Here is a 13,416-nt window from a genome sequence, read left to right as displayed (position 1 = left end):
TCCAAAACGTTAATTAAAATGAAACCGGAGGATTAACTTGTTAGTGGTAGTAGCAATATTAATTGCATCCTTAACTACTTTTCATTTTAAAAAAAAAGTTATAGATGACACATTGTTGGCTTTTAAATATACGATCTTATTAAAAGAATAGTAGGTATCATTTATTTTGTTATGACTCGATTATCATTAAATTTTATATATGTATGTCTATAACTCGATCCATGCTGTTCACTTCGTTCTAAAATATACTACTCCCTCCATCTATTTTTTATATATAGTTATATTTCCAAATCTGAAAATCTATACAATAGGTATATTTCAATCCAACAATCTATCTTCTTAATGATTTTCTCGGATTTAATGCATGACTCTCTATCCTTCCACACATGATTGGCTATATAGGCTTTGAGAAATGTAAATATTAATAAATCGTTTATTTATGAGGAATGACTAGTAGCATGTTTAAATGGATGATAAGTAGAATTACTTATTATTGGTCTGTGTGCTAAGATGAAATATGACTATCAAAAATAGATGGAGGGAGTACCTTCGTCCCAAAATGTAACAACTTTTAGCTATGAATTTGGACACACAATTGTTTAAATTTATAGTTAAAAATACTTATATTTTGAGTTGGATGGAGTATTTATTTATTGGTCTTACAATCAACTAATCTCATCTGATGGACCCAGCTAGCTAGCTGTAGGCTGTAGCCCTGGTTCAAGCTTCCAACCTGATCACGTGTACTATAGTATAGTACCGATCATTCCACATACATATTTTTATCCTATTAGGAGTATAAACGAAGATGAAAGAAGCTTCCTCAAGATCGAATTGATGGCAATTGGTAAATAATTAAGAAGCATCGACAGTGTATGTACACATGCACGATGGCCACACGGATCAGGATGTGGTTGGCTGGTTTTCATTCGCACTGTATATATATATATATATATATATATATATATATATATATATGCAGCATGTACACGTCAAACACTGAAACATAACTAAGATTATATTAATTTGCCGTGTATAATACTTCCTATTTTACACTATATTTTGTATTCTTGCTGCAGTTACAATCCGACGAAAACTACAACTTATAAGTACAAATTGTAGTGTAACTATTTTTTTTTATTTACTGGAACACGTACTTATATAGAACAGTTTTCTAAAATAAATTCAAAGTTAGAACGTCTAAGCCAACAAACAGATTGGCATTTAAGTTGTTAAATTCTGATCTAATCATTCAAACATTTTTTTTCGAGAGATTAATAAGTTAGTATAGATTAAAAAAAATCAATCGCCTGACAAAAGGATAATATTGCCCATATTTCGCAGGCACATTCGTAGGGGAAAAAAACTAGAAACAGCAATGCGTGTTCAGCCATGAATCCTGCGCACGTTTTTAGAATGAAGATTTTGCGTCCGAACTTTCACTTACGTTTTCCATATATATAGTTAAATTATGTCATTTTGATCAACAGTTGGTACAGTAGTACACTACTCTTCAATTGAAGCTGGGCAAGAGAGAGAATTAAGCAGGTCAAAGTCAACTCATGCAATGCAATGCAAAATGGTGAGTTGATGAGCAACCCTTACCAAGCTAAGGCCACACATGGCCCAACCACTAATCAAAGTCTAGCTAATTAATCCAGCTTACTTAATTAACCTAATTAATCACCCTAGCCTTAATCAAACCAAGCATAAATAGCTAAGCAGCTGGGCGCAAAAGCTAGCTTGCTTGGCCACTGCTCGTCTCTTGTCCACCACGAGATCGACGAACACCATCGATCGCAGCTTCGCGTAGCTTTGATTGGTGCACGTGTTCGAGCTCGAGATGTCCACGTCCATGGCGCGGCGAGGCGGCGGCGGCGGCGGTGGGGGAGGGAGGCATCAGTTCCCGGTGGGGCGGCGGCGGCGGCACGTCCCGGTGGTTGACTCCGGGTGCGGATGCCGGCCGCGGCGGCCGAGGCTGCTCAGCCTCGCGTCGTTCATCTGGCCGTCGTCGATGTCGTCCGCGTGCAAGCAGGCGGCGGCGGCTGCGGTGGCGGTGCCGGCGAGAGTTGGCGGCGGGGGGTCGAAATCGAAATCGTCGCCGTACTACTTCCGGTCGTCGTCCTCCGCCGCGTCGTTCTCCTCCTCCTCGGCCGCCACCACCTACAGCACCGCCAGCTACTACTCCTCCTCCCGCGGCGGCGGCGGCGGCGCCAAGAAGAAGAAACAGGAGGAAGAGCCGCCGTACCTTGCGCCGCCCAAGGGCAAGGCGGCGGCGAAGTCGCCGAGCAGGAGGAAGAAGAAGACGGCGGAGGAGGACGACGGCGGCGGCGGCGTCGGGGTGGCGGTGGAGAAGGAGTCGTCGGACCCGCGCGCCGACTTCCGGGAGAGCATGGTGCAGATGGTGGTGGAGATGGGGCTCTGCCATTGGGACGACCTCCGCTCCATGCTCCGCCGCCTCCTCGCCCTCAACGCCCCCGCCCACCACGCCGCCATCCTCACCGCCTTCGCCGAGGTCTGCGCCCAGCTCGCCGCCCCCTCGCCGCCGCCGCCGCCGTACGGCGGCCATCACCGGCGCAGCTAGCTGATCAGTCAACCATGCATCGGATGCCACGTCATCAGGTGAAGTTACCGGGCGGTGATATGATATGATAGAATCTCTCCAACGGCAAAAGTAATTAAAATGGCTCCTAGTACTACTACTGTACAACAAAAGCTATTTAAAATTTGATGAAAATTTAAGTAAAGTTGGCTGGTACTAGTAGTAGTACAGGTGCTTGATTTAATTTCTGTACTTTATGCAGTTCATGTTGGGTAATTAGTCTCTGTTTAGTACTCGTAGTACGTGTGTTAATCTCGTTTTGTTTAGGAGGTTAATTGGAATAGTTAGTTAGTTAATTGGATGTGTTTGTGTGTGTGTATGGCCTTTGGTTTTGCATGAAGGTCCATAGAGAATTAAGGCAAACAGCTATAGTCAGTTATTGTTACAAGTACGTGCTTTAATTATGTAATTAAATATGTGATTGATCAATGAGGAATTTAATTAGGAGTGTGAATTGGATGTGTTTGTGTCCAGATTAGCCTGTGACACTGTGGGCGCTTCTTGTTTGGCCAAGCTTGTGACACCATCTGTTCTTGTCACGGCTGACGTGTCGTCGTGCACGTCGGTCTCCAGAAGACTGAAAACAAAAAAACATGATCACGTATTCTCAGGTCTCTTCCCTTGTTTGCTTAATTGGTTCATTCTGATGTAAGAAGATATATCTTGTTAAAAATGCTTATCGATCTACAAAGACAACTAGCTTCGAAGATGTAAACTGTTTTAGTTAATTATAAAAAAAAACAAAGACAATTAGTTACCAACTCAGTCATAAATAAACGATGAAATCAATTCGATATGGTTGAAATCTCCCCTGTAATAGAGAAATTTTGATAAAATGAACTATTTTCATGAAACTCTGTAAAATTCTTGCATTCTCAAGATGCCATAATAGTGCAGAAGATAGTCATAACGGATACCTATAATAGAGACATAGAATATGGTCATAGGGGAGGAGATCATGAGGTCGATGGTCAATGACACGTCGATCAGGGGAATGTACGGGGTTGGGTAGGATTAGTAAAACGAGAGCCGATTTGAGCCATTGGATCTCCACCGAAAGACCAAATTCAACTGTATTGGCCTTAATTAGAAAAGGGGCAATTTCTTCCGTGCCACTAGAAAGCTGATGAGGTGTAGAAACAAGAGTTGATATTTGGTAGAAACTCGCTGACGTCGTATCTAGCGCTTAGCGCTAATGGGTAGGATTAGTGTTTAGCGTAATTTTTATAATAAAATAATAAATAAATGTACGAGTTGAATTTTTTAAATATGAGTCGAATATTTAAACTTTAGTGTTGAAAGTTTTAAATTCAAGTTAAAAGTTTTCATAATTTCAGTTGAAAATTTCAAAAATTTAGAGTATTTTAAAATTTTAGTTGAAAGTTTTCATAATTTAGGTTGAAGGTTTCAAAAATTTTGGGTAGAGTATTTTAAATTTTGAAATTGAAAGTTTTAAATATCGATTTGAAAGTTTCAAATTTGAGTTTACAATTTACTCTGTTTTTTAAAAAAATTGAAATAAATCTCTTTTCATGCATCTATTACAAAATTTTACTTTCAAATACAAAATTTAAATTTTGATAACTTTCCATCCCTCCTAGAATAATTAATGTAGAAAAATACCCATGTAGAAAATAAATACCCATACTTACTCCGTCCAAAAATAACTCAGCCTAGGTGAATTGTGCAGATTCCTTGTTTTGTAGAGTTATTTTAGGACGGAGGGAGTAGTTCCTTCGGTCCACAAAGTTCAGCGAGCAGGGGTGCAGGGGCAGCTGCCCGGCTGCACGGACGTGTGCATGGGGCGTGTTGCTGGCACAGTTGCACCAGTTAGTTTTCTCAATTTTGGAAATGCGATATCTATCTATTCCTTGGAATTCATGGTGTTACCAACCTTTGTGGGTTTGCTTGAATCAAAAATAGAATTCGATGAATTTCGAGCGAAAGCGATGAATCTCGAGAGGCCGGTCTCCGTGATTCGACTGGAGTCGCATTTGAACACCTGTTCGAAACTATAAATATTGGGCCCGGCCGACTGTACCATGTCAACAGAGTAGATGCAGCCCATCCATGGCCTGCCCTAGCCCAGCTCAGCATTTCATGTTTCCTCGTCCTTCGACCGATTGGTAGCACAATGTAGTGCTGGGCTGTCATGACGAATCAACATTTCAGGCTCTGAACTGAATTGCATCTATCGATTCGTTTCATTCAACATTTCAACTGAACAAGTGTACCACAATTAATCCTCCTTGCTCTGCGTGCTTTATGTTGAGCAGGCTGGCCATTTTCGGTGTCAAACTTGCTTCAGCGTTGTGTTTTTACCACTCCACAATACCCCAAGAGTAATTTGCGCATTGACTGCAGCCATTTACTAGTCATTAGTAATACTAGCACTTACTCTATGCAGTATGACAGTAAGGAGGAGTACTGTAGTACTTCACATATACAGCATACAATGTGTGTGCATATTTACTTTCGCCTGAGAAAGTTCAGAGCAAATTGTAAGTCTGAAGCTGGAGCCATGTAGGCAGCGCATGCCTGAATTCATGGCTTATGAGTTCATTTATATTCATATCTTAATTCAGCTTATGAGTTCATTTATTTCCTGCATGATTACAACCACTGAGGATTTTATATATATATCTTAACCAGAGAAGTCCAGAGGCAAATTTCTTCAGTTCTGATCATCCTGAAGCGCATGGCATGCCTGAATTGCTGCAATTCATACGACATGAGGGAGCACTATTATATTCAGGGCCATGATCTGATCGATACTGGACTAGTGGTAGGTTTCTGAATTTCAAATTGAAGTTTGAGGTCGACGGTCTTAAATGCAGCGGCAACGAAACCAATGCTGCTGTTGGCGGGCGAATTACGAAATTCAGGTAAAGCATGGATCGATGCATGTCAGCTCTTGAAAGGCTCAAATGACCTAAATCCGATGCACGGCAGAACAGGGCACAGTGCATCTGTAGCCCTCACTCACTCACTCATCAGTAGCAATGCACGGATCGAGTGGTACGCTGCTGAGTCTGAGACATGCAGTGATCGAGATGTGCAGCGAAATTACTCCTCCTGTGCAGTGTCCCTCTTATTTAATCCTAGTACTATATGCAGTCCCAACAGATTCAGATTATTGTTATGGTCCATGGATGATTTTATTGAAGGATAAGGCAAGAATTTTGCCTTATAAGTAATATATTGAGAGAGAAGAAATGGTCCACGGATGATAGACGACACTGCAAGTATATGACCATTATTCAGTGGCGCAAATGAATAAATTAAATAGGAGTGGTAGAAATTAAGTTCATAACTTGGTTTAAAAAAGCTTTCTACCTAATAAACACTAAGGAGAAATTAAGAGGGAGGAAAATTACCCTAGTGTTTGAGTAGTTGAAGGTAAGATGAAGATAAATTTGTGATTGATGGGATAAGTATTATTATAGGATTGCACTTATTTGGGATAATATTTAAATCTAAAGTTGTACTTATTTTGCAACGGAGGTTGGACCTCATTTCATTTCATAGTCCTAGTAGACCCCATATATATATATATATATATAGAATATTTTTATTTCTGTAAAATTTATGTGAAATTTCTTCTCTCAAATCAAAGAAGCCTCCAATTATAGGATCACAGGCTTAACAGTACTAGCAAAAACATTGCAGCAGCTGCACATATACAATAATGTGCTCACTGACTGATCAATAATCACCGGCAAGTCGCAAGGATGATGACTTGTTATCAAGACAACGTCAGTTTCTCGCCAACCAGCTACTAGCTAATTAGCCAGCACTGTACAGTACTCCAGTTTGGTATCATGTCATGTAATGGCCTTTCTACTGTGCACGCAAAATGCAGCAAAGGTACTCCTATTTGGTAGTACTACTACCGTTAACCAATTCAATCATCCATTAATAATAATCTAGTACTCCTCCAATGTGCACATGCATATGCTAGTAGTATGATCTAGTATATATAGGAGTAATATTGCTCTAAATCAGCATCTACTATATTACAAGCAGGTCGGCTGTCTAGGTAGCTTTAGTACTCCATCTCGCATGTCATTACTCGCGTAATCACCGCGGGATTAAGGGCTACTTTGTGTCCAATTGACGCTAACACAGCATCAGTACTAGTTTAGTGCTAACCAATACTCCACTAGTATATATGCATGCCACGACAAAATATGCTAGTACTATAGTTACTCCATCGTAAAAAAAAAAAAACCCTGGGTTTCGTATCCGTTTTATATGAAATTTTTTTATAATTAGTATTTTCATTGTTATTAGATGATAAAATATGATCAATACTTTATGCGTAACTTGTCTTTCTAATTTTTTCAAATAAGACGGACGGTCAAACGTTGGACACGGAAATCCAGGGTTTATCTTTTTTTTTTCACGGGAGGAGTATGCTAGAAGAAATTTCGGCTAGAGATAAATTAGGGGGAAAGTGGAACTAGCTAGTAACTCACTGATCCAATGGTTTGCTTATTACTAATCCAATTAGGCCCTAATCCAATTAGGCCCTGTTCGTTTCTTATGAAAGTGGGAGATAAACTTTTGAATTAAAATGACATGTTTTTTAAATGGTTAAACAGTGTACTTTGTGCGAAAACTTTCTATATGAAAGTTGTTTTAAAATATCAGATTAATCCATTTTTCAAGTTTGTAATAATTAAAACTCAATTAATCACACGTTATTAACACCTCATTTTACGTGAAACACTTAATCTTTATCTTCAGGACATTCAAACACCACCTTAGAGGGAATTTTTCATGGATGATTAATTGATAGATTATGGATAATTGCTTATAGAGAAGAATTAAATGTTATATATGTACTATAAATCCAATTAAGAATATTGAAATAGAAAGTTTTTGAAAAAAATTGTAGTTTGAGAACGGTTGGTACGCATAATTATCCATAAGAAAATAGGTTGATTAATTAGAAATAATGCCCCTTATTCTGATGTATTTATATCTACAGGACAGTTTTTTTTGTACTAGATGCTGGGAATTAAGTGACCAGTTTTTGTACAACAAAAATCAGTTATTGCGATGTACACACATTTCACTCGTTGTATTGGCTAGTTCAATTTTCAGGGATGAATGCATGGTGTGCATTGCAAGTTTAATTTCAACAAGTAAAAACAGGGCAATGTAATAACTAGGCAAAGCACAATTATTATAGTACAAATGTTTGCAAAAAAAGCATCATGATGAATTGCTCCTTAAGTTAGAGACCGTTGAATTGAAAAGTCAAAGCTAGTATCTCATTTTCATAATACAGTATGGAGCTCCCTAATTAATTCTATATGGTACATTGGATCCCTCCAACCTATATATGTGCACCAGGTTGTAAATACTATACTATCAAGACAAAAAAAAACATAAAACCAAACTAAAAAAATTCCAAAAAAAAACGTACATTTTTCAGATCTAATTCCAGGATATCTGCTGGATTAATCACCAAGATCAAATTAATTAGCAGAATTAATCAAGAATTAGCAAATGTACTTGGTGCTAAGCTGCAGCTGCTAGCTCCCAGTGAGATCATCACTCTTGCTTCTTCTTCTTCTTCCTCGAGATCATCGGATGATCCACCGCCGCATGGACATGGCTCCATTGTTGCCGTTGCGGAGGAGGTGGTGATGGTGGTGGTGGTGGTGATGTCGCAGGCGGTGCTCGTGCTGGCGGTGCTGCGGCCGCTGCTGGTCGTCGTCGTCGTCGTTGGAGTGGTGCCGGTGGTTGTTGCGGCGGCGGCGAGGCCGACGAGGAGGTCGACGAAGGCGGCGACGATGAGGGCGTGGTTGTGCTTGCCGTTGACGCGGAGGTACCAGACGAGGAGCTCCTCGAGGGCGTCCCAGCGGCGGAGGCCGTGCGCCGCCACCATCTCCTCCATGGACGATCGGAAGTCGCTGTACGGGTCCTCCGACTCCACCGCCACCGCCACGCTCTCCTCCACCAGCGACGCCGGCGGCTCCGGCAGCTTCTCCTTCTCCTCGTCGTGGAACACTGCCGCCGCTGCCACGGGCTTCGTCTCCGGCACGGCGGCGGCGGCGAGGATGGAGTTGGTCGGCGGGCCGGGGTCGAAGAAGAAGCGGTCGGTGGAGGTGCGGCCGAGGCTGCGGATGACCGCCTCCGACCACTCCTCCGACGCGGTCGTCGTGGAGAAGCTGTCGCCGTCGTCGTCGTCGTCCACCACCCTGCCGTCGTCGTCGTCGAAGCAGGAGTAGCCGTCGGCGGCGGAGTAGTCGAAGTAGACGGAGTTGACCGTCTTGTACATCTCGCCGGCAATCCTTCTCGCGGCAGCCGCCGACGCCGCCGCCGCGGCGCTCGTACTGCAGCCGCCGTCGCGCCTGGATGACACGGTCCGGGGTCTGTTCCCGCATGACGGCCACGGCCACGGCGGCGGTGACGGCGAGGTCGTCGCTGCTGCACCGCCGCCGCGTTCGTCATCGCCGCCGCCGGTGACGACGAGGAGCCTGGAGAAGATGGAGGTGAAGCCCTTCTTCTTGGCCATTGGATCGACGAGACACTGTGGCTGAGCTTGAGCTAGCCTAGCTAGCGAGGTGCATGTGTACGTAGAGAGAGAATGATGGGAGAGAGAGAGAGAAAATGAGATGGAAGCGAGGAGGAAGACGATGGAAGAACATGGATGGGGGGAGGATGGGACCGTGGGTCATGTGCCTGTATTTATCTACTCCTCTGTACCTGAAAGTTATTTCAGGTTTCAGAATTCAGAGATGGCATTTGCAAACGCAGCAGAAACCAACCTTGGCCATGTTCAGTTACTTTTCAAAAAAAAAATTTAAGTATACGAACACACATTTAAAGTATTAAACGTAGACTAATAACAAAATAAATTACAGATTCCGCATGCAAACTGTGAGATGAATCTATTAAGCCTAATTAATCTATCATTAACAAATGTTTACTGTAGCACCACATTGTCAAATCATGGCGTAATTAGGCTCAAAAGATTTGTCTCTCAGTTTACATGCAAACTGTGTAATTGGGTTTTTTTATCCACATTTAATGTTCTGTGCATGTGTCTAAATATTTGATGTGACGGAATTTTTAGAAGTTTGAAGTGAACTAAACACTCTTTTTCTGTGTTTTTCAGAAATTTTTTTGTACTACTAACAAACGGTTGAATTTAATTAATGTCATGGAAACTGTAATTTATTTCATGTTCTAAATGGAGGTTTTTATTTAAGATTTAATTGGGTATGGTTACTGGAATGTGAGAGGTGAGATTTTGGTGAATAATTGAGTTGTTACCACTCCCTCCATTCCACATTATAACTCTGTTCCGGTTATCTTCAAAGTCAAATATTTTCAAGATTTATTAAGTTTGTAAAATTATAGCAACCGTTTCAACAGAAAGCAAATTCTCCCTCTAATATTTTTATAAGGTACTGGTTAGTTCAATAACCAGCGTCATATATTAAGGGACGGAAGAAGTATAATAAAAAAGTTTTATATTCAACTGTGGATTTATTAGTAGTAATCTAGTGTTATAGTTGTTGCTAAATTTATAAATTTTTCTATAAGCTTAGTGAAACTTTAAAAAAATTACTGTATTATAACATAAAACATGGGGAATAACTGTAGCGAAGAATTCACATCTTGTAATTATTGTAATTAAGTAAAGTTGATGAGCAATGTACAGTACTTGCGCATGCATTGGATTGAATTGCATGCGAATCTAAGGTTTTGTACTTTTGTTCACTGCTGCTTTTGTACCTAACTGGAGTGGCCTGAACAGTGATCGATTGATCCAGGACACAAAACAATGGAGATATTACTCATTACTGTATCATTCATCCGCCTACCTGCAACTGGTTGGTGAGGGCAGTAAATATTTTGCCTAGTACTAGTAGATAGATAGATAGATCACAAATTCACGATCTACCTATGAACTGGGCTGCTAGATGACAGATCGAAGGAGGCCTAGCAAGCTTGTGCTAAAATGGAAAAATGAAATGAACAATTGCTGGATGTTTCAGTCCTTGCACGCACTCCTCCCATATTCAGTTTCAGCAATTTGGCATTTCTGAATTTGGAGGTTTGACTTAACATTCAGTTTATTTAGATATTACCATATTGAATATTGATTTCTTTTCTGACTTCGGCCGAGTTTTAGTTCCAAATTTTTTTCTTCAAACTTTCAACTTTTCCATCACATCAAAATTTTCCTACACACATAAAAACTTAATGTTCTGTGCAAATAGCGTTTATATGAGTGTCACGTGACAGCTTAATAGCGTTTCTACAAAGTTTAAGGGACTTATATACTAAAAGTTAATTAAACTTCCAATAAATACTACACACATAAAAACTTCCAACTTTTCCATCACATCAAAATTTTCCTACACACATAAAAACTTCCAACTTTTCCATCATATCATTTCAATTTCATCCAAACTTCCAATTTTAACGTGAACTAAACGTACCCTTCGATATGTTGTGGCCGTTTAGTTGGATGGTTATTTATGTTAGTAATTTCCTGTGGGCTAGTGGATGGAAAGAGTAGTCCTTTTATAGATCAGATCGGTAGTAATGGTTGGGTGCAATTACCCCAACGGCTAGCGGTAGGATTGCATTTATGGGTGAATTGAAAGAGTACTCCTACTTGCCTGTGAAATCTCATCTTACCGACCACTCACTCATGCATGATGCTAACCCAAGTACATTGTATCCGTATTTTTTAGATATTGGGTAATTAAGTACTTCCTTATATAAATTCACTGCACGTATATTTGATACCTTTGCTTTGCTCCATGCATAAACTCTTGCAAGATTATTTTTTCTTGTCGATCTGAGATCTTTGATTTGCAGTGTTGTGTGATAACCCTCTCCTTTCCCTTTCCTCTATATCTGAAGTGTGAGAACGTCATGCGTGCGCTAGATTGGCTTGCATTCAGAAGCATTTTTTAAAAAAGAAAGTAATATTTTAGAGTGGAGAGAAATTGAGAATGAGGACGGTTCATTTATTGGTCATTGTTTTATATGTAAATGACAACAACTATAAGATTTATAGGTGAGTTCGGGGGTGTAAATTGAATTAAAAGAAAACTGATTCCGCTCGGATGTTTGATGCGAGGGAATTTGTCGGACACTATGCACCTCCTATATTTCCCCGACAAATGCAGAGACCGACAAGCATCGCACGCGTAATGCACTTCTCTACCCAGCAGGTTGCCTCTTTTAGACCTATCATTGCCTTCGTCACGGCCATCATCATTGACATCCTCCTGATCCAAGATGTCTTGGAGGAGAGGCAGGTAGATGTTGCGACGGACATAGATCTATCAAGGTTAGCATCAGAGGTGGCACGTCGAGAAAGACGGTGCTTATCTACTGCATGTGAGATAATGCCTTAAGGAGTGACAGATAAGGATCGACCAGCATTTCATAGCCCTCTGCATCATAGTTGTTGTTCTGTTTCGCGCTTCCACCATTAGATCAATAGATGAAGATGACAGATTCAACCACTAAAATAGAGGAAGAAGGCAGATCTAGAATGATAGGTTATTGTTGAATATTTTTTGATGATTTTGTTGCAATCCTTTGTTTATCTTGTTTTGATTTTATTGTATTCGAGTTTTTCTACTAGACTCCCTGTTACGTTGATCGAATGTTGTACTTGCAAATCACACATAACACATTGACACGAGCCATCTTGTCAAAGGCACACCGTTTCCAAGTTGCTCGACAATATATTTTTTTTCCTTGATGCTGCAATCATTAATTTTGAATGTTTACATCTTACACGATTAGTTGATCACTAACTTGTAGTCCTATTCCTAACATTTAGTTCAGATTTGAGAGGTTGCATGCATGATCTGTGCTGGAAACTTGTCGATCTCTCGATCAAATCCTAGTTAGTAGTACTACATTTGGTTTGCAATTTGGCTGGTTGACTGATGACCAGGTCGATCGGATAACGCGTTAATTCCACCACCAGCTAGCCGGTTGCTCGCCCTAATTAACTTGATTAATTTGTCCTAGTTAATTATATTCCATCTCCAAAAATGATACTCTAGTCGTCGTCAACCTATTAATTTTTCGATCTCCCCAACCGAGATAGGCAGGAGAATCGATCATATTGCAACGAAACATACATATATACATGCAGAATTTATAATTAATTAGTTAATCAGGCAACCACAATTTATCATGCATGCAAATTAATATGAAATGGAGCAAATCATGGATGATCTCGTGGTGTCTCCTCAGCACCCAACACCCAATTGCAAACTGGCTGCAGGTTAGGTTAAATTCGGCACCGCGATCGTATTGTACGTGCAGTGCCGTTGGCACGTGAACACACGTGTACGAAGTATATTTATCCACGTACGTTACCACCCTCCATTCATGTATGCCATTCCGCAAGTTTGGAAAATATGTAATGGAAACCATGTACTCCCCCCGTTTCGAAATGTTTGACGCCGTTGACTTTTTAGCATATATTTGACCGTTCGTCTTATTCAAAAAAATTAAGTAATTATTAATTCTTTTCCTATCATTTGATTCATTGTTAAATATATTTTTATGTAGGCATATGATTTTACATATTTCACAAAAGTTTTTAAATAAGACGAACGGTCAAACATGTGCTAAAAAGTCAACGGTGTCAAACATTTCGAAATGGAGGGAGTATGTAGTAGAAACTTGAAAACTACCGTTGGATCGAAGAATGAAAGTACGTTTAAGATTCGTCCACGTCATGATCACTCATGAGTAAAATTTTTACTCGTGATGATGTAGACGAATCTCGGATATTCATTTTTTATCCAACG

General features: G+C 40.4%; 2 protein-coding genes across 2 annotated transcripts; one reads left to right on the top strand and one right to left on the bottom strand.

Annotated features, from left to right (window-relative positions):
* Nucleotides 1–1,485: 1,485 nt before the first annotated feature.
* Nucleotides 1,486–3,056, top strand: LOC9266598 (transcription repressor OFP8-like). The gene has a single exon (XM_015760388.3). It carries the CDS (start codon nucleotides 1,844–1,846, stop codon nucleotides 2,582–2,584), a length of 741 nt encoding a protein of 246 aa, XP_015615874.1. The 5' UTR covers nucleotides 1,486–1,843; the 3' UTR covers nucleotides 2,585–3,056.
* Nucleotides 3,057–7,859: 4,803 nt separating this feature from the next.
* Nucleotides 7,860–9,296, bottom strand: LOC4349823 (transcription repressor OFP13). Its single transcript, XM_015760488.3, has one exon. The coding sequence runs from the start codon at nucleotides 9,129–9,131 to the stop codon at nucleotides 8,106–8,108; it is 1,026 nt and encodes a 341-aa protein (XP_015615974.1). The 5' UTR covers nucleotides 9,132–9,296; the 3' UTR covers nucleotides 7,860–8,105.
* Nucleotides 9,297–13,416: the final 4,120 nt, after the last annotated feature.

This window comes from Oryza sativa, chromosome 11 (genome assembly GCF_034140825.1).
Source record: "Oryza sativa Japonica Group chromosome 11, ASM3414082v1".
NCBI lineage: Eukaryota > Viridiplantae > Streptophyta > Magnoliopsida > Poales > Poaceae > Oryza > Oryza sativa.
Note: the sequence above shows the minus strand (reverse complement) of the source record. Positions and strands in the feature narration are given on the sequence as shown.